The 22799-nt window shown below is 37.3% G+C and overlaps 1 protein-coding gene across 3 annotated transcripts in view; it reads right to left on the minus strand.

The window, feature by feature from the left end:
- Positions 1-22799, minus strand: part of LOC306880206 (cyclic AMP-dependent transcription factor ATF-6 alpha-like) — a 41314-nt gene that overhangs the window by 3035 nt on the left and 15480 nt on the right. For 2 of the 3 annotated variants that reach the window (XM_079433568.1, XM_079433567.1), the window contains exons 8-15: positions 20366-20551; positions 19992-20083; positions 19575-19715; positions 17884-17994; positions 17086-17185; positions 13576-13649; positions 12512-12623; positions 6231-6315 (exon numbers count right to left, since the gene is read on the minus strand). In XM_079433568.1, the coding sequence (XP_079289694.1) occupies positions 6231-6315; positions 12512-12623; positions 13576-13649; positions 17086-17185; positions 17884-17994; positions 19575-19715; positions 19992-20083; positions 20366-20551 (901 nt within the window). The remainder of the gene's footprint in view (positions 1-6230; positions 6316-12511; positions 12624-13575; positions 13650-17085; positions 17186-17883; positions 17995-19574; positions 19716-19991; positions 20084-20365; positions 20552-22799) is intronic. The other variant, XM_079433569.1, reaches the window with a different exon arrangement.

The following is a 22799-nucleotide window of genomic DNA, read 5'->3' on the forward strand; positions in this document are numbered from 1 at the left end:
AAAAGCAACAAAGTTTGCTGTATAATTCAGAAACCTCAAATAGATAAAAATGACAATACTTTGATTAAAAAAGTAACAAGATAATGCAGAAGAGAAATTTTAGATTTCAAAAAATCCATTAAAAGGAAAGTTTTAAAAACATTGCTGTATCATACAGCAATTGTGTTGATAGGCAATAACACCAACAGGTACTTAAGTACCAGCTTGTGTTCTAAAATACGTGAGCAATACAGATCTAGCTTTGGTTTTACTGACACAGTGGGATGCCCCATCATCCTTTATCTCTGGAAGTGAAAGTCAGGCCGTGACTTCATTTCCCATGTTTTGACAGACTCATAAAAGCGCTCGTCAAACACAAGCAATGCGTATTTTGTAAGGAACAATTAAAAGCATGATGGTTTACACTCACTACAGATGTTCTATGGTCTATCTTCTATAAGGACAGCTTTCTATACTTCACATATATGCACAGCATATGGACGGCAGGAAAATAACTTTTACAGCAGACTTGTGCGATTCGCTCCAGCACTGATAAAAATATTATAGGCTGGAGAGCATCACGGTAGGTCAATCTAAAGCATTTTTCCAGCCCTTACTGGTGAATACATTTACGCATCCTACACATAATCGTTCCTGACGAGCGCTTCAGCCGCACACCGACAATGATGATCTCAAAACCGGTGATTTACGGTAAACCTTTCTGACGTGTTCCTGAAACCAAAACCTTCCCCATCTATCTCTAATGCACCACTGAACAGTCAATGTTATGGGATAAAGTTTCAATATCTCACAAAATCTGTATTTTCACAGGTGCTTAAAAAAAAAACCTCAGCAGTGCTGCAGAAATCATCAGAGACGATGGGTTACAGCAATCATCTCACTGTATTTCACTGCAAGCACTAAAATGACACTGAACTGTTGAGCTGTACACGTCATCACATATTAAAATACAATCTTTTCCGTCCTATATATACACTAAGTTTCCAACATGTCAGAAATGTCATTTTCCATTCTCACAGGCGGCTTTTCGTTAGGTGAATTCCCTTTGGATAGGTCTGGTACTGTGCCTGACTTTCCAAACACCATTTAAAATAGGCCTACTGATTAAGGCAACATGTGGACTCAAGGATAAATTCCTGATGAGGTTGTGGTTGCGAAGCTTTGAGATTGCAGCCAAACTCACTTTCCCCCATAACTGACAGTTTAAGATGAATAGTTTGCCCAAAAACTAAAGATTTTACCAAATATAAATCGAGAACGGAATTGAACTCTGATTCTATATAAATCATTCTGTCCAAGTCATGAACCAGATGAACCAGGATTTGGTTCTCAAGACTCATTGATCAGTGGTTCTTGAGTTAATGGCTCACTGGAGAGAAAGATGATGAGTAAATAAATCTTATAAATATAAATAAATATTCAGCAAAAAAAAAAAGCTATAGTATGACTTCAAAAGACTTGGAATAAAAATGCACAAATTGCACGTTACTATGAACTAGACAAAAATTCGCTTTTTGTGACCATTTGGGGTGAGACGCTGACAAAAATGCACTTTTTGGCTCAACTTTTCTTTCCTTAATTCGGCTTTTTCACCAGGCTTTTGCCTATAAAGCAATGCCTGTGACTGAAGAGTAAAAATGTTCATGATATGACTTCGAAATGTGTGCAGTTCACAAACAAAGAAAAGGGAATATGATGATCATAGTCATCTCCAACATTCACAAACGATTATAATGCTGACTCAGAACTCCCACAGGGAATATAGCGAAAGAGAACAGATAATATATGTACTGACACTGCCAAGCACTGCAACAATAGTTTCCAAACCAAACATGAAATCGATGGAGGAAAAAAAAATTGTTTTGTTATTCATGTTGTTTTCAAGATAGAAATCAACCACCTTGAAAACATTGATGAATAACAGAAAGGTTTTTCCTCCATCCCTGCATCACATGTGGTGGAAAACACCCGACCCCAAAACACAAGCTTGAACGTGTATAGACTGGAACAGAATCAGCTGGGGGCAATTTCAAAAACTAGACTCCTGTTGTCCAAAAGTTGTTCTCTTAATAAAACCATGTGAAACCCAACTTTGAACATGCATTTTTAAATCAACACAGGATGGATCCAGAAAAAAACTGATGCAGAGTACACCATGCTCGGCCATCCTCTCAAGAGGGAATACTTCGGTTACATAAACAATTTAAGTCTATGATCTTTAAAATATGTCTGGTTTCTTGTTTTCCGTCGAGGTGGTGTGCTAACTGAAATTCACTATAGCATCTATAAAAACAGCCTTCATGCTTTCAATGTGGAACTAGGCACAGCTAGACAGACCTTCTTCTCAAACCTTATAAACAGTAATTTAAACAACACTCGCACTCTTTTTGCGACTGTTGAGAGACTGACAAAGCTTACTTCTTTCTGGGACTTTTCCAAGCTCCGTGAAAACTGCAGTTGTTAAGCCCCTTCTGAAAAAGGGCAATCTTGAGAACACCATATTGAGTAACTATAGACCAATATCAAATCTTCCTTTCATAAGTAAGATCGGGTTTCCGAGCGCATCACAGCACAGAGACAGCGCTCATTAAGATAATAAATGATATTCGCTTTAATTCCGATTCTGGCAAAATATCAGTGCTGGTACTACTGGATCTTAGCGCTGTGTTTGACACTGTCGATCATAACATACTTCTAGAGAGACTGGAAAACTTGGTCGGGCTTTCTGGGATGGAACACAAATGGTTCAGGTCATACTTAGAAGGCAGAGGTTATTACAGTATGTGAGTATAGGAGAGCATAAGTCTAAGTGGATGGCCATGACATGCGGAGTCCCCCAAGGCTCAATTCTTGCACCGCTCTTAGTTGTATATGCTCCCACTAAGTCAAATAATGAGGAAGAACCAAATTGCCTATCACAGCTATGCTGATTATACCCAGATTTACCTAGCCTTATCTCCAAATGACTATAGTCCCATTGACTCCCTCTGCCAATGCATTGATGATTAACAGTTGGATGTGCCAAAACTTTCTTCAGTTAAATAAGGAGAAAACTGAAGTCATTGCATTTGGAAACAAAGATGAAGTTCTCAAGGTGAATGCAAACCTTGACTCTAGGGGTCAAACAACTAAAAATCAAGTCATAAATCTTGGGGTGATTCTGGAGACAGAGCTTAGTTTCAGTAGTCATGTCAAAGCAATATCTAAATCAGCATACTATCATCTCAAAAACATTGCAAGAATTAGATGTTTTGTTTCCAGTCAAGACTTGGAGAAACTTGTTCATGCCTTTATCACCAGCATGGTGGACTATTGTAATGGTCTCCTCACCGGCCTTCCCAAGAAGACCATTAGACAGCTGCAGCTCATCCAGAACGCTGCTGCCAGGATTCTGACTAGAACCAGAAAATCTGAGCATATCACACCAGTCCTCAGGTCCTTACACTGGCTTCCAGTTACATTTAGGATTGATTTTAAAGTACTTTTACTCGTTTATAAGTCACTCAATGGCATAGGACCTAAATACATTGCAGATATGCTCACTGAATATAAACCTAACAGACCACTCAGATCATTAGGATAGAGTCAGTTAGAAACACCAAGGGTTCACACAAAACAAGGGGAGTCCGCTTTTAGCTATTATGCCACCCGCAGCTGGAACCAGCTTCCAGAAGAGATCAGATGTGCTAAAACATTAGCCACATTTAAATCCGGACTCAAAACTCATCTGTTTAGCTGTACATTTGTTGAATGATCACTGTGCTACGTCCGAAATGACTGCACTGTATTTTATGTATAACCATCTTCTCTTAACTGTTTTAAATAAATTGTATATTTTTATATTATAATTTAATTTTTATATCATTTTAAAAGTTTAAACAGAAGGTTAAAGTAAGTGCTGTAATGGGAGAATGTGGGCAAAGAAAGACAAGTGTGTTTGGTTAATCAGTTGAAAGTAGGACCTCTGAGTTCTATTTGTTTGGTTTATGATGGTCAAAGTAAGTAGGGGGTGAAGTAGTGGAATAGTTAGGAGTTTTGGAAGTTTATTTTGCGGAAGAGTTTTAATGTTTGTTTTACATTCCTTGTTTTTTTAATTCCTTGTTTTCAATTGCTTGTTTTTATTGCTGTGATTATCATTTCACTTCCTTTCATGTAAAGCACTTTGAATGACCAATGTGTATGAAATGTGCTATATAAATAAACTTGCCTTGTCTTGCATAACTGCACAACTAATTGCAGACTATGTGCGTCAATTACAAGATCAAGCTCTTCCCAGACATCGCATTCTCACACAAGCTCACACACATAGCAACTGGAATGTTTTCCAACTGTATTAAAACCGGTTTGCAATCTGACCTTGTGTCTGCGATTAGTCTCATGATTGCATACACTACAACAGAGACTCAAATAAGCAACTGACATACCTACTAAAAGTTAGGGGCATTTGGCACTACCAAAATCATAGTAGGAATGATTAATAATTGCGCTTCTCTCAATATTCTCTTTCAAAAAAATCTTTCCCAAAAGCCTGTTCACACTGCAAGGTCAGTATATCACATTTCCCTTCCTGAGTTCAGTATGGGGTAATCTAATCTGATACTTTGACCACATCCAAGAAATTAAAAGAAAGAAATCGAATAATAGAAGGAATGGAAAGTTTACAGAAATGATTAAACACCCATCACATTTCAAAACAGTTCTCTCTTTGACTTTCATAGGAGTATACGAGAATCCTTTGTCTTAACCAAATTATATATATATAAAAATTATATTCTGACCCTTGAATCTGATTGGCTGAGAGGAGTGTGATATTCTAGTTATTACAGAACTCCAACTGTTTCACCATTTGTATCACTCCGCTTGTGGTATTTCTCACAGTTAGTGTCATGGCGGACATCAAAATCCACTATAATTTTATTGTTAATACTATTTTTGTGTCAAGGAATGCAGTTTTAAAGGTTTTTAGGCAAGAATGTACTTGTTTAAAGTTCAAATATGCAGTTTGTTAATAAAGATAATTTCTATCACAGCCGTGCCGATAATAGAGCCATATCGCACGGCTACTCGTGACACTGCTCATTTATAAACAAACATTTGTGTGTATACACACAATATACAATATCATATTAATTATTTCATATTAATATTATACTATCTATAATTTACTATTATATAAATACCGATGAATTAAAGATATTATGACATAATGAATAAATTAACGCACAAACGGGGAAAGTCGTGGCCTAATGGTTAGAGTCGGACTCGTAATCCAAAGGTTGCGGGTTCGAGTCTCGGGCCGGCAGGGATTGTAGGTGGGGGGAGTGAATGTACAGCGCTCTCTCCACCCTCAATACCACGACTGAGGTGCCCTTGAGCAACCCCCAACTGCTCCCCGGGCGCCGCAGCATAAATGGCTGCCCACTGCTCCGGGTGTGTGTTCACGGTGCGTGTGTGTTCACTGCTGTGTGTGTGCACGTTGGATGGGTTAAATGCAGAGCACGAATTCTGAGTATGGGACATACTTGGCAGTATGTCACTTCACAAACCACATAAATCAATCTTCTGCAGGGCTCATTTACTCTGGGAGCTCTTTTGTACTGGTCCCCTGTCAAGGCTCTGAGTGGAACATTCTCACCCAGCAGTTTTGTAATCAGAGGCTGCAGGCCTGCTGTGAGTGGAGACACCATTCTGGTTTTAAGGACAAGGATCTGACTGTGATCTCATTAGCTCACAGTCATACACTGCAATGGTCTAAGAGCAGGGCAAGTCTGGGCTATGGTGGTTTTGAGTGTAGGATGAGTGTTGAAATGTAAACTGAGATGCCAGCCCAAAAAGTTTTTTTTCCCCAAGTTTCACTACTGTTAATTTGACAAGGCGGCTTAAAAAGCAGTGCTCATTGCATGACATGCTAAAAACAGTGATATAGTTAATAAAAAATTTTATAAAAAAAAAAAAAAAAGAGTTAATAATTGGCCAGATATACTGCATAATATATTCTGTATGAAAGTCATTTTCAGATGTGTCTCTTTTTTGATTCAGTTCTCTTCTTTCTTCAATTCGGTTTAATTTTATGAAACATAAATAGAATATGCAATATTGCCACTTATAGCAAAGGTTCTAGATTAATACAAGGCCAAAAACAACACAATATAGGCCTAGCTTTAATATAAATTTAAGGAATTATGATTATTATTAACATTAGATGACAGTTCACAATTCTTTTCTCTTACCATTGTAATTCATAGCTGGCAGGACCAAAGACATCTTGGGGCGGCTGCCTTTGTTGTGGTTGGTGGCGGGAAGGAGGAGGTGATCCTGTAAGCAAAAGAGGAACAGTCATAAGCCAGCCACAAAAACACATGCACAACGCGAGTTTATTACATTGCTGAGGACATTGTTAAATTGCTCTGGTCACTGTTTAAGAAGTCTGACGCATCAATTTGGTTGCTGAAAATAACTGTGTTGGACAGTAAGTGAGACACTATTAAAAAAAACTTGTAATTTATCTTTATGCTTTTGATAAAAAAAAAAAAAAAACAGTAAAAAACGTAATATTGTGAAATATTGTTACAATTTGAAATAAGCATTTTTAAAAAGCCATTACTCCAGTCTTCAATGATGCATGAAAACATTTTTCAGAAATCATTCTAATATTCTGATTTGGTGCTCAAGAATCTTTCTTAATATTAATGGTCAAAGCAGTTGTGCGGTTTAATATTTTTGCTTGAAAACCATTATACATTTTTTCATGTTCCCGCATTTCATTTCATTTTCCGATGCATACATAATTATAGACCTAGAGAGTGTCATTTAACACTTCTATAATCAGGCCAGAAATTTGTCTATGTTAGTCCAACACAGTTGTACCAATTGGAGACATTCTCCAGTCAGGACACACACCCGTTGAAGACAGAAAGCATATGGAAAGGAAAGCCCATGAGATGGAGATTATAATAATACGGATGATGGATTTGTGACGTCTTTTTGTCATGTAGACTTCAGTAAATGAGTTTGTGCTTAATACCATCTGTTTTCACTGTATTAAAGATGTGCAGGAAGTTTAATTCACAATGGGACTCAAATAGTTTACCCTAAAATGAAAAAGTCTGTAATTAATTATTTGTCTTCATGTCATTCCAAATCCTTATTTTCATTCTTTGATTCCAATTCTTGAGTGGATCCTTTTTTTAACCGTTTTAACAGGTTTCTATAGGTTTTATAAAGGCAGATTTAAGATTTTTGAAACCCTTTTGAGACCAAGAAAAAAAGTATTAGTACTGTTACTTTGCTGTAAACTGTGTTACTTACAACAGATCTAAATTACTTTTTAGCTTAATGTTTAATACCTGCTCCCGACCAGTAGAATGAGTGAATAAATCATTTTTACTTTACCTTATGATAACACTGATGACGAAAAAACGTGATGATATTCTTCAGCATTTGGTCTCGTTTTCCAGTACAACTGTCTAAAGAGTTGCTGATTTGAGTTGTTTCCAGATATTTGTACTGGCACAACATAATGACCAGAAGGACAATGTCACATGATTATGACTTTTTCATAATTTCATAAGTGTGCGATTAATCACACAAAAATTGTCTTAAGAAGCAAATTTTGGGGTAAAAACTTAATTCAGTTACAAAAACACTGGAGAATTCTTTTTGCAGTTTTTATGCAACTTTTTTGGCATTAATATGAATTTAAGACTTCTGCTCTGATTCAAGACCTTAATTTGCGGAAGGTTGAATCAAACCTTTTTAAGACCCACAGAAACCCTGTGGTAAGTAAATGAAAACAAAGTGTTCACTTTTGGGTGTTCAGTTCTGTTCCTGATTAAAAAGATGTGCTTGCCACATCATAGAAGTCATTACATTTTACAAAGATTATAACATTTGTGTTACACCTTATTCTGGCTTCTTTTCCTCTTCCCCAAACCACTGTGGTTCCCTAGACTAGATTATGACAATGAGGTCTTTCAGGAAGAGCAGTGGCCAAGTTCTTTCTTTGTGTCCAGCAGGTGACCTTGAACATCTCTGAAATCTGTGGGTGCAATTCTAGTGCAGGTGAGAGGAAAGGAGAGTAAAAGAGAGTGACATAAAAGTGAAAGGCTAAGTGGCTGTGGAGAATGACATGAGGTATACCAATCTCATTAGATAGATATGAAATTCCCGCCAACTCTAAATTGTGATAGGCTCAAAGGGAGCTGCAAGGAGAGGATATTACGATCGGCTTACATGAGGATGACAATGGAAACATCTCTAGCGCAGTTTAAAAGTTTGCAGCAACTCAGAGAGATCAGAGAGCTTGATTCAATGGAACAACAAAATAAACACTATTAGTTTGCAAACACAGTCCAGAGAAAGATGCAGGGCTCACTGCACATGAAGGGGAGAAAAGAAAAACAAAATAGGACACGCAAAATCTCAGAGACACATGCAACCTAGGAAACAAAATAATCACATTTTCAAATTAAACATTATGGAATTTTATTTTTTTAAATAATTTCCTCATTGATGTTTTGATGTTCTAATTTCTAACTGAAACAATTAACAACCACTTTCCTTTATTTAAAATAAATTATGTTTAAAAAATAATGTTTTATTTACTCATATTATTTTTTATTTTGTACATCAAAAAAGGTTTTCATTTTTGGTTGAGATATCCATTTTTCCTATTCAGAATGTTTTTTGCTGTTTTGAGATAAAGTGTAATACTAATATACAGTGGGGAAAAAAATATTTGATCCCCTGCTGATTTTGCATGTTTGCCCACTGACAAAGAAATGATCAGTCTATAATTTTAATGGTAGGATTATTTGAGCAGTGAGAGACAGAACAACAACACAAAAATCCAGAAAAATGCATTTTAAAAAAAAGTTATAAATTGATTTGCATTTTAATGAGTGAAATAAGTATTTGATCCCAATCAATCAGCAAGATTTCTGTCTCCCAGGTGTCTTTTATACAGGTAAGGAGCTCAGATCCCTTTAAGAGAGTGCTCCTAATCTCAGTTTGTTACCTGTATAAAAGACACCTGTCCACAGAAGCAATCAATCAGATTCCAAACTCTCCATCATGACCAAGACCAAAGAGCTGTCCAAGGATGTCAGGGACAAGATTGTGGACCTACAGAAGGCTGGATTGGGCTACAAGACCTTCACCAAACAGCTTGGTGTGGAAGGTGACAACAGTTGGTGCGATTATTTGCAAATGGAAGAAACACAAGCAAACTGTCAATCTCCCTCGGTCTGGGGCTCCATGCAAGATCTCACCTCATGGAGTTTCAATGATCATGAGAACGGTGAGGAATCAGTCCAGAACTACACGGGAGGATCTTGTCAATGATCTCAAGGCAGCTGGGACCACAGTCACCAAGAAAACAATTGGTAACACACTACGCGGTAAAGAACTGAAATCCTGCAGCGCCCGCAAGGTCCCCCTGCTCAAGAAAGCACATGTACAGGCCCATTTGAAGTTTGTCAAGGAACATCTGAATGATTCAGAGGAGAACTGTTTTAAAGTGTTGTGGTCAGATGAGACCAAAATCGAGCTCTTTGGCATCAACTCAACTCGCCGTGTTTGGAGGAGGAGGAATGCTGCCTATGACCCCAAGAATACCGTCAGGGCCAGGGCATTGAAAATGGGTCGTGGATGGGTATTCCAGCATGACAAGGACCCAAAACACATGGCCAAGGCAACAAAGGAGTGGCTCAAGAAGCACATTAAGGTCCTGGAGTGGCCTAGCCAGTCTCCAGACCTTAATCTCATAGAAAATCTGTGGAGGGAGCTGAAGGTTCGAGTTGCCAAACGTCAGCCTCGAAACCTTAATGACTTGGAGAGGATCTGCAAAGAGGAGTGGGACAAAATCCCTCCTGAAATGTGTGCAAACCTGGTGGCCAACTACAAGAAACGTCTGACCTCTGTGATTGACAACAAGGGTTTTGCCACCAAGTACTAAGTCATGTTTTGCGAAGGGGTCAAATACTTATTTGACTCATTAAAATGCAAATAAATGTATTACTTTTTTAAAATGCATTTTCTGGATTTTTTTGTTGTTATTCTGTTTCTCACTATTCAAATAAACCTACAGTTAAAATTATAGACTGATCATTTCTTTGTCAGTGGGCAAACGTACAAAATCAGCAGGGGATCAAATAATTTTATTCCCCACTGTATTGTACTCCTGAGATTTTCTAATTGTTTTTAAGAAAATTTTTTTTTTGGACCCCAGGTCCTGTACATCAACATTAGGGAAAAACGCTCTTCAGATATTTTTTTTGAAATCTCTCTACTACTAAACAATAGGTCATACATTGGAAGTTAATGCATTTGAGTTTTAGATGGTTAAAATTGTAACATGATGGGCTAGGCTTTGAACTTTTTAGGTTCTTAAATGGAGGTCAAAATCCGAGGAAGTTTCTGGTCAGTGTTGTGAAATTCTGACTTCCCAAAAGACTGAATAAACCAAGAGACTTAACTAAACACAAAACAGAGCAGTGTCTGAATGTGACTAAATCAAGCTCAACTCATCTAAGATGGGGCTCATTGTGTTTGGTTGAGATTAATGAACACTAAAAACAAAAGACAACTTTGATTTTGGAGTCTTTAAATCAAGTTTAGTTGGAGGGAAAAAAGGGGGGGAAAGCAGTTGGCAAAACAGTCCTACAAAAACATCTTTATTTGTTGAGTCATTGACATGTCATTTCTTTTAGTTTCACAAAACAGAGAAGTGGAGACCTGTTTGCCATTACAAAAAATCATCAGGATGAAAAGAGAGAGTGATAACCATTTACGTCACATCCCATGCAAACCGGTAAAATATTTCATCACGCTAATTTAGCTTTTTTGCTTTGGGCCACTGTGGTTCATCTGAATGCGGATACGCCCGTCCGCCGTTCCCTTTGTAACAAATGAGATTTAAGATTCTTTTTCAAATATGTCGGCCAACATTATTCACATCTTCAGAGTGAATAATCAAAAGCAGGTACTGCGAGTATGGAAACATTTAATATACAAAGAATAAGGAAGGAACTAATGAAAGATGATGTGCAATTAGACAAACAGAAAAAAAAAAAATACCAGATTACTACAAATACAGTCTGACTCCAAATTAATGACACCCAGCTTGAGATCATGTACATGTGCACGAAACATTAGGCCCGAGTCATCTGAATAACTCTTGGCTGACTAAGTCTTTTCGCCTATTACAAAGATGAAAACTAGAAGCAAAAAAAAAGGCAAAAAAAAAAGACAGTGTTTTAAAGATAAAACAAATGATAAATGTGCATTAAAATAGCCAAATCACAGCTCACTTTTTGTATGTGATGCTTAGGGGTTGGTGAATCTGACAATGAAAACTAATAATAAATAATGTTACCAGCAAAGTGGTTACAGCAAAAAAAAAAAAAAAAAAAAGACGTGCCCATCGATAATAACAAACAAAAAGTCTTTAGTTGAACCAAACAAACAGCCTCAAACAAATCTCTTGAATAGATTTGAATGATTCTCTGCCATGAATCTCACAAACTTTGGCAAACCCACTGAATAATTGTTCTGTTGTGCAGGTCATCTGACAAAATCTGGGTACCACTAAATCATAAATGCCCTGGGAATGCCAGACAGAGAAGTTTAGTGCTAAATGTAGTAGGAACGCCACATTTGTAGCACATTTCAGAGTCAAATTCATAACACAGCTGCAATACTATGACAGCTACTGTAAAACTCAAAACGTTGGCTGATGGATCCATTTTTATAGCAAAACTGAGTAAAAACTAAAAATAATCATTTAAAAATATAATTTACAAATATGACGAGACCACTCAAAAGTATTCCTGTAATGGTAAAGTTGAATATTCAGCAGTCATTACTCCAGTCTTCAGTGGCACATGATTGTTCTGAAATCATAATAATGTGCTGATTTGCTGCTCAAAAGATTTCTTATTATTATCAATGTAGAAAAAGAAACCGTGATGCATTTAAGGTTTGATGAAAAGAAAGTGCAAAAGAACAGCATTTATTTTGCAACATTATATCTCTTTAGATCAAGTTCATGCATCTTTGTAAAATAAAAGTTCATTTATTATTGCCCCCAAACCTTTGAATGCTAGTGGACGGCGTAATTAGCAATACATTTTATAATATAATTAAATTTGTATTATACTTTATACAGGTGAAAAAAACTCCACAGATCAGCTTACTAGCTTGCATATATTCATCTGAATATCACAGAGACATGCCAAATACTAGTGAAGTGGCATTACAAGAATCATAGTGCATTTTAATTTAAACAAGAACGATCGTTTACAAACTGAAAAAAAACAGACCTCCCAAGATCTAACACATGCTAGAAGATTCTCTGACATGCCATTAAGGTGGAAGAGTCTCAAGTGTCCCTTTATGATGCTGTGTGGCCTCTAAAACCAATTAAGCACATCCATGTGTGGCCACAAGCCGATAGAAAGCAGATAGACAGATGAACAGAGAGATAGACAGATAGATAGGGAGGTCAACTTACCCGGCGGAAAGAGATCACATAGAATGTGTCCCCTCTTCTGTTGAGTTCATCAAAGAAGTCGTTGTAGGTGCGGTGAGGGGCGTAATACACCTGCAGCTCGCTGCTGGGAGTCCTGAATACAGGATACAAACACTTCAAACTCTGATTTACATTTTTTCCACTAACAACAACAGCCTGCGCTTGTTCTAATATTATTGCTGCAGGTAAAAACTTGTACTGAATAAGGAATTGTATACACGCCGCTTATGTTCATTTCAAAAAGCTGTATCGAATTTCCTTTGCAAACCTATTGTAATAAAATACCATGCAACCCAGAGCAAGCAAAAAGTCTATTTCCAGTTCTCACGAATCTCTTGATAAAACACTTTCTTTCCTGTGTGAATGTGGCCTTTCCCCTGTTGTCAGTGTGAAGCAATGGAATGACATCCATGTTGATTTCTGGCCCAATGCACTGCTAAGGTCAGCCAAACTACAGCAGCCATAAATATGATTTACCCTGAGGGACAGCAAGTGGCCCACCCCAAAAAAAAAAACTAAATAAAAAGACAAAACAAATGAAAAAAAAAAAAAGACATGTAGGAGGATATATCTATAAGGTGTAAAAACAGTTGTGTTTTTTTTTTTTTTGCAATAACCCAGGATAGATTTTCCTCAACAGAAGTCAACAGAAATGGCATTCATAATTAATTGTACTGTAAATGTGACACTTCCAAGTGACTTAATTTTATATATCTGGATAGGACTGTGAAAAGTGGGCATTTCAAAATGCAGTTTGCAGTCTTTTTGTGGAGGTCTCTCCTCTTAAAACACACCAGCATCCACTTGCAGGGTGGCTATTTGACTGGTATCAATTTCACAGTCGAGAAAATCTTGTAATTGTGTTAACTACTGGCAAAATATTTTATTAAAGACTGCAAGATGAATACCAACAGCCAGAAACAATGCTTCAATAGCAATTTGGCTATTGGTTAACACAAACCTGAACATTAGATTGTTAGAAAGGTTATTTGAGAGGCATTACAAAGATTATGAATGAAAAAAAAACACAACTTCACACAACTTACTTTTCAGAGGAATCAGTGTACTGGATCTGTGTCATGATCTGTGGTACCTCAGCCCGTTTATCTGCTGCTTTCTGCTGGACAAAGAAAATAATGTCACTTGCTTTTACCTATTTGATAAAGCATGCACAGTAAGACACATGGAAATGTGCATGAGCTCATATTCGCTTTTATATCTCTGCACTTGAGCTCCTGTCATTGTGTGTTATACTGATAAACAGCATCTCCCTCAGAATTTGTTTAGTTCTGAGCTCTGTGTGGACAGTGTACAGAATCTGGGAAACAGCCATCTGTCAACATTCAGCCATCTTCAATAATCCAACATCTCAGCACCCTGCATGTCGACAGTATTTATATAGTGGCTCAATCCTGGTGATGGAAAGCAAACAATGTGGCAGTACCAGAGTATAATAGTGGAAGCAATCTAGTTTTGTTTTCTTTGAGTTGTTTTTGTTGTTTATGGTGAGGACATTATTTCTCTGGAGTTAGAAGTTCCTGTTTAAGACGACCAGGTCTTCTGGGCCAGAGATTTTTCCTGACCTGAAGGTCTTTAAATGTGGTGGAAATGCATTGAAGGATTCCTGATTGGGCGATGGGAACCTATCGGTGGAAAATGGCTATCAGTGGATATGCGTGTATGTTTGTGTCTGTCAAGGCAGTTCCCAACATAAGGCAGACACTTCAAACACAGAGCACCCTTTCAAACAATCAACTTGCTGCACATTATGTTTCTCTAAATCATAACAAGCTGTCTTTCCATCTGCTTTAACTGTTAGTTACCTGATAAAAATAAATGATAAGGAACTAATGCAAACAAGTACAGCCTGATTAATTCTGCTTGCATTAATCATACAGCTTCACATTAAGTCAGAATGGGGCTAAAAGAAAGGTTTCTGGAACTAGTTTAGAAAAAATTATTAATACCGCAAATCAAGCTGGCGAAATTTTTTAAACATTTATGCGATGTTATACCACAGAAAGCAGTCATAATAATTTACAGGATAAGGCTCTCTGGAGTAACAGTGCGGTTAAGCATCTTGCTGAAGTGCACAATGGTGATAGATTATAATTTACCCCTTTTAGGTTTTGAACCTCGGTTTCCAGCCCAGAGATCTTAAGCCACAAAGCTACTCCACCCTCACCCATGCGGCTCTTATATGGTCTCCTAGATTTGTGGCTGTTGGTATAACCTATAAAATTTTAGTAGTCAATATGTTGTATAAAATACATTTGTGTACACATTTCAAGACAATTCTTTGTGACATCTTTTACAACACCTTGTCTCCTCTGACTCCTTTCATGTGAGTGTAAGCTTTCGCTTTGACTGAACCTAGACAACTAGACAAACAGAAGTAGATAACTAGATTGTGCTGTTGTCATGGCATTCAGCACTTTCTGTCTTTTGTGCAGGAGACTCTAAGCAAATAAACTCAATCCATTCATCTTTTCCCAACACTGATACCAAGTTTGATAAATATTCAATTTAATGTTTATGCAGCAAAAACGGAACAAAACAGTACTACTCATTTGAACCGCGCCACACGGACCATATCCGCTCGGTTCAAACAGCACTAAACAGCGCTGTGAGATCCAGTGAGAAGCGCTGAAATTCAGTGAAAAACACAAATGACTGGTATAAACTAGTATCAGTCGATATCAGTCAACTGATATAAACTAGTTTAAATCCTGATAAAACAGCGTTGACCAACAGCAGAAAAACACTGTGTGCAACGATATAGTCAGAAGGCTTTTCAATCTACAAATCACCATCGTTGCTCAGATTACCATGTGTGTACGTAGGGGGCCATGAAAAAAAGGTTGTAAACCACTGGTATTACACTACCAGTCAAAAGTCTGGGGTAAGTAAGATTAATTAAAAAATTAATACATATATTTAGCATTAACACATTACTTTGAACAAAAGCAACAGTAAATGCCGTTATAATGTCATTACAGTGTTATAATATAATGTAATATATAATATAAGATTTTGAACTTTAATAATCCAAAAATCCAGAAAAAAAATGCATCACAGGTTCCAAAAAATAAGCAGCACATTTGTTTTCATTATTGATAATAATAATAAAAATATAAGTTAATTATAGCATTTGGTCTCGTTCGGTCTCGCGTATCTTGTCAGTGTCTGCGCTTGCTTGACAATTTGCTGTGAAAAAAATAAGGAAAGTGTGTTCAAGCGCCAGCAGAAAACAGTGTAAAGAAATACTCTTCGAGAGAAGCAGTCTTTATCGGCGGAAGTTAAAAGTAGCTCGTAAGTGTATTTACTTGTCTTAGTGTTTAGCGCAACTTTGTCGTTGCTAGGAAACGCTTGTTTTGTTTACGGTGTTGTTCTGTCTCGCGTATCTTGTCAGTGTCTGCGCTTGCTCGGCCATTTGTTGTCAAAAAATAAGGAAAGTGTGTCCAGCTAAGTTCAATTAGTATTTTGTTAGATGGGTATAAAAAAAAAAGCTTAGTTTACTGCGGCAGTTGTCGTGTGAAGTCCTCCTTGTGTTATGACCGAAGAGTGTAAAGACCATCGACTCTACCGGGCTGGGACACCGGCAAAGGATATAAGTATCACTTTTGATTTCTCCTCTTTTCTACTACTTGCTTCACTTCTGTTTCAGCTTTTATAACCACCTAAATGACTAAATAATAATAATGAATGTTTCTTGAGCACCAAATCATATCACAATGATTTGTGAAACATCATGTGACACTGAAGACTAGAGAAAAAGCTGCTGAAAATTCAGCTTTGCTTGTTCTAATCAAATAAATGCAGACTTGGTGAGCATAACAGACTTCAAAAACTTTATTTTATTTTTTTTATTTACTGATCTCTGATTTTTGAAAGGTAGTGTAACATTATTAACATTAATTTGTTATATGAATTGTGGAAACTGTTTACTGCTGACTTCTATATAGGGCTTTTAAAACTTAAACAGAACAGGAAGGGTTTATACACACATTCAAATCAAGTAAAGCTACTGACAGTGGTTTTGAAGAGAATCACACCGTTTCAGGAAATTACTCTTAGAGAGAAAAGACAGATTGACTCAGCAGACTGGGGCAGTGGGCTGTTTACTTTCCCAAGACTACTGGATTATACTTAAAGTGGGTTAAAAAGGAGTGAAGGAGATGAGCAGTGTGAAAGGAGAGGGTGCAAATAGAGGGGTCTCATCCCTAATGTAAACATTTAGAAGACCTATTTAAAGAAAATAAACAGCGTTATATCCTGGTGGTTCTCAGCTGCCTGTATCTGAGTTGGAGGTATGCAACCCAGTGTCTGCACTTGAGCCACACCGAAACAGATGTCATGCTGAAGTTGAAAGAGAAACAAGGCTCTTCAGTCACTGCACTGGACAATGTCAAGACCCCTAGGTCTCTTGTTCGCAGAAATCTGATGTGGTTTTCAGATTCAATTTTTAGGACCGATTATCCACAAAGAAAACAACAACAAAAAAAATGAACAATTCAGCTTTATAAGAGGAGAATCTAGAAGTTGTTAGGTCATACCAGGATGGTTCTGCCTCTGTGTTGAGTGTTGCTCGTGCGGCGAGTTTTGGTCCGCTCAACCTCGTGACGATGTACCCAGCCCCTCAGCTCATGCGTTATTCTGTAGTTATGAAGAGCAGAAACATCATTTCAGATTTCATAAAGATGTCATGTGATAATAAGAATTATTATGTCATCCAAAACTGTTTAGCATTAAAAAAAAAAGTATGGTCAACAAGAATGTATCTTTGTGGTCTTCTGAATTTTTAATGAATGACTGGACAATGGATTTGAAATTGCAACCAAACTACATAATAAATGAACAGAACACAGAGAAGAATAAAAAATACTGTTTAGTGCCTATTAAAGCAATAAGGTCAAAGCAACTGTGATCCTTAGCTAATCTATGGTTACTACATCTAAAAGCAAAGCAACAAAAAAATTATAATTTTTAACAACAAAATTCAAATCATTTGTGCATGATACTGGTTAATGAGGTCTCAGGTGTGTGTTTATAGAGTATTTTACAACAGCTTCAAACATGACTTCAAAGTCGATCTAACAGATGTTGGATGATTCAAAGACTGCTACAATTATCTTTTATTACCATCACAATAGAGCTCAGATGTTTATGTACCAAAGCTGTTGTTTTGGGCTATTGTAATATTGGTTCAGATCAGACTGGGCAAATCTGGGGCACTGCGGATCAGATGTTCTGTAATCTAAATCTGAGAAGAACTGGCAGTTAATACTAACACTATTAAAAATATAAAAACAGCATTTGAATATCTTCTGATGTAAAACATGCTCAATACTGACTTCATGCACTTGGTCCTGTTGACAGGTGGATGGCAGGGGGGTGGAGTTCTGAAATACAGAGGATCCTTCACCAACATCAGTGCCTTCTGCTCTGATACCACATCCTCTAACCTATGTGGAAGAGAGAGAATAAAAACAACATTAAAGACAGTAAATTGTAAGTAAAGGAAAGAATTGAAAATGGGGGTTCAGAATCTTTAAGGACGTTTTAATTCCATTACAACATAAGGAATTTTATAAGGCTCTTGATTTAATCATCTCTTGGTGCACTGTTGACTTAATATCTGAAAGAATACCATGTGCATATGTGCAAGCCAAAAAAGTTCCTTCTTATGTGCTTAAAATAAAGCCAAGACATCATGAACGACACAATACTAAATCTCCATGATGTAGTCATTTACAGTTCAATGCAATAGGAAACATGTGGCCTCTGAAATGACATCTCAAGCACTTCTGGCTAGGAATGAGTGACACTGAAGCTCTGGGAAGCTGGATCCATGTCTCACAATTTTTGCTGACACAGAAGCTCATCCCACAGAAGAAGGGATGTCTGGATTACTTTGTGGGCTTAAGGCGCCAATAAATTAAAACAGCAGACTAAACTGTTCTTAATATATTCAATGCTCAACAATAAAAAAAAAACACTTTACATAGGACAAATCCTGGGCTATTAGAATCACAGTCTCTGCACAGATTCAAACTCAGACTGGGACACGGGCAGCAAATTAAGGATACAACCCTTTAGGAATGTGACACAAATTATGCCGATAAATGATACAGGAGCAAGAGATTTCACAAGAGATTTTAAAACTCTTGCAGGTGTTTATGAACTCCCTTTGGAAAACCAACATCTGGATCTCAATCTATATGCTTTCATTCATTCTCCACTGCTGAATTACATAATTCCATTTCCTGCTTTGCTCCTCAGAGAGCTAAACTAACCATTTCAAACAATGCATCCCTAGGATGCATTTCAAAGAACCAATTACACAGTTTAAGCTGGAAAATAAAACTTTATTCGAGTGTAGGAACGGATGTTAGTGGAAAAAAACAGAGCAGAAATGGAAACACCAGAAAGTAAAGCGCAAGGCAAGGAAATAAAAATGGACCTAACATTGAGCCTTGTGGAACACCATCTGTTTTAGCCCCAAAAAATTATCACAATCTTAGCAACGCTGGTGATCTTGTCTAGCCCAGGCCCCGGGAGGTTTGAAACATGACCCCTGGGAGTGAAGTAACTTAAATTTCACTAGATGCTTGATGAATGTCAGATATAGAATGGATGAGAAAACACAGATACAGGTTTTAAAAGTAATCATGTCTTCAAATGTCCATCTTTTCATGTGGGTTTTCTGAACTGTTGTGAGTTTTATGTTGTTGAAGCAATTTTTTTAACATGTGAAACCAGTATTGCCTTTCAAAACATTGCACTGGGTAGATAAAATAATAAACTTAGCTATGACATCTAGTCATAGTATGTAAACTCGTGTGTGGGGCAGAAAAAGAGCCTTGTTCTCTTACGCAGGCATTTGGACAGAGTAACTCAGCACCTGTACTGACGTATTTTCCAAAACATAAATGTACTCTACAAGATTTGAAAGGTAAGGGGTCTCAGGTGTTTCCAGCCAAACACGGAGCATTAAGCATGACTAGTGTTCGTGCAAATGTAGAAAACTACAGAATAGCCTTACCTGTTCACAGGGTTAGAGGGATCAGTCTGAGGCCTGTCTGACTCCAAGTTTCTCTCTGTCTCTGGGGAAAAGCCCAGCAGGTGTCTGCCACTGAACGCAGGGGCAGCAGGAAATGTAGACCCTCTGTCTCCTCCAAGCAGACTGAGTGGGACAAACAAAAGGAAACAAGTCAGGATATTAAATAAACCTTTATATAACACATTCCTTCTGGTTCCTTCAGAACAGATGCATATGGGTTGTAGTCAGGCTTTAGAAAAGGAATCTTCCAATATGGAACCACCAAGTTTTCCTTGTGCTACCAAGTACTTTCCTATACAAATTATTTAAAATGGACATTCATTTACCAGTCTTAAAGTGCAATCATTTTACAATCCATGACAAATTAAAATACAGAAATGGAATTAATATATTATTTACCTCATTGGACCAAAGTTAAAGACCAAGAAGACCATGACCGCCATAAGACACACAGCTCTCCGTTTCGGTGCAGTTGCTTTCAGCACAGAGTTCTTAAGTGAACAGTAATAATAATGAAGGTTAACATGTACTTCTGGTAAAATGGCAAGTTAAGATATTTTGATTTGAAATGATGAGGTCAACACATTATTAGAAATTATTAGAAATATTAGAAAATGTAACATGAATGGATAACCGCTCACAATATGGTCAATAACATGCATTTAGATATGGTAAATTTTTATTTCATGTTGACTTTAAGTGGGTCTGCAAATAATCTAAGATCTTTCTTCAAATTAAAGGCTGCAAAGATATCAAGGTAGATGGACACCAACCTCACTCATCAGGCCTTCCACTTGTCTTTTCAATGTGCCATTTTCATTCTTTAGCTTCTCGTTCTCTGACAGTGCCACCTTCAGACGGGCCTCCAGCGTCAACAAATACTCCTTTTTCTTCTTCCGGGAGAGAGAAGCAGACTCTCTGTTCTTTATCATGCGCTGCTGTCTCCGAGACACACTTGACTGGAAGAAGAAAAAATTAGGTCAAAACTAGTAATTACACTAGTCTTTGCTCATGAGCTGTGACACACAGGCAAGGTAGTTTGCTATTGAACTTCTCTTCCACCACACAAATGAGACCTTTGTTTCAGGCATTTGCAGCAGACACAGATCAAACGATCCTGCAGGAAAACTGTCACGACGACTGTTTGGCAACACGGTTGAGTCATACTAAAGGTTGTTTATAGTGCAAGCAAATTAAAAAAAGTGATTGAGGCTAGGATGTCAGATTTTTTCACTATCTCTACCTTTTGTCAAGACAAATGGATCATGGCTGGACATCCATATGTGCCCGTGGCCCCTATCCACACACACTCCACCTAAAGATAATAGCAAACAGGACCATCTGGCATACTGTCCAGTATAAAGGAATGTGAAAAGAGAGATCTTTTTATGCCCTGTTTTCCATTCTAAACCATAAGAATGTTTCTGTTGCTCATTATAGGCTGGAATTATAAGTGGAAAAATGAAAAGAAAAAGTATTAGCAAAATTAATGATTGAAATAAAAAGATAAGTAAATAATGATAAAATCCATGATACCACCATAAACTTAGCTTCATGATACACTACTGTAAAAAACTTTTACTTTTACCTCCGCAAGTACAAAAATAATTCATCAAAATTTTCAGCAAAGTCATTTGGGTAACTTTTTTTAAGGACCAATTCTCACTATTAACTAGTAGGTTATTAGCATACATATTACTAGCATATTAGTTGTTTATTAGTACTTATTAGGCACATATTAATGCCTTATTCTTCATGACCATATTCTAGATCTCTTAACCCGACCCATACCTAAACTTAACAACTACCTTACTAACTGTTAATAAAAAGCAAATTAGTTTATTGAGGGAAAACGCTTAGTTAATAGCAAATATTTTCCCTAATCTAAAGTGTTAGACAAAAAAAAAAAAAGTGTCATTGTTTCCACAAAAAAATATTAAGCAGCACAACTGTTTTAGACATTGCAATATTTTCCAATATCACCATTTTACTGTGTTATTGTTAAGCATGGGAGACTTTTTTTTTTTTTTTACTAACCCCAAACTTTTGAACAGTACTGTATATATTTTAGTGGTCATTGGAAGTGCTACCTAAAGCTTTGGGGTTGAGGGATTTGAACTTTCTTCATTCAAGTACATAGCAGTTGTAATTGTATATCGCTCCTGCACTGGTGTTAGTCAAAAGTTGAAAAAACAACTACATTTTCTAGGCACAGACATAACAATGAGCCTGTTTTATTACCAAAAAAACCTTTAAACAAGTAATGAATGTGTGTGTGCTCCACATTAACAATGTTCTGGAACAGGATTAAAACTCTTACCCAATTAAACAGTTAATTAAGCTTATATAAGCAGGGTCTGTACATAAATCAAACCACCATCCAGGGGTCAGATGCTTGTAGCAAACATGTCTTGAGAACAGACCCCACCCTAAAGAAAGGAGAAAGACTAAGATGCACAAAAGAACTTTACTGCAATAGACTAAAGGAAAACCGAGACGACTAGTGGGGTGGGGTTGACCGTCCTCCCAGCCAGACCATTTTAAGACTGTGGCCTAATAGTCCTGGTGATTAAACCGCTTGGATCGCCATGTGTCTGTTTGTGCTTCCATCTCATGAGAAAGCGCTCCTAAAACCGGGAACCGGGCCACGGCCAGGGCCTGGGAATGAATAACATGTTTGGTTACAAGAGCGTGGGGTGCCATCACCATGGCGATCGAATCGGGCGGGAGGGGAGGAATTGGTGGATGTTGGCACAGGTCACCAAAATTCAGCAGTACTGAGGATTTGTGTAGAAACAATGTTCATGAAATTTCAGTCCCATATATGACTGAGGGAATGTCCTTTAACCAAAACCTCAGTATATTCAAACCAACTGTCAATCACACAACACTTGATAAATTACAAATGAGTGACGTGTACAACTTAAGCAACCTTAACAGCAAAGTCAAGTAGGCTCAAAACATGTCAAACCATCTTTTAACCAACCAATTTAACCAAGTCTCTGACACATCCTTTGTGAATTTGGTAGCTCAAGGTTATTACGCAAATTCACAAAGCTGATATAGCAGTATTCTACTAAAATGACTGCTGAAACGGAGCTTGAAAGCTGCTTTGTTTGGCATAGCCTTCAGAAATACAGTTTATTTCACCCTAAGGAATCCAGTTTAGGAAAGATGTGCTAATGTGAGTTACTCAGTGCTGAGTGT

This window comes from Barbus barbus (assembly GCF_936440315.1).
Source record: "Barbus barbus genome assembly, chromosome: 14".
Classification (NCBI taxonomy): domain Eukaryota; kingdom Metazoa; phylum Chordata; class Actinopteri; order Cypriniformes; family Cyprinidae; genus Barbus; species Barbus barbus.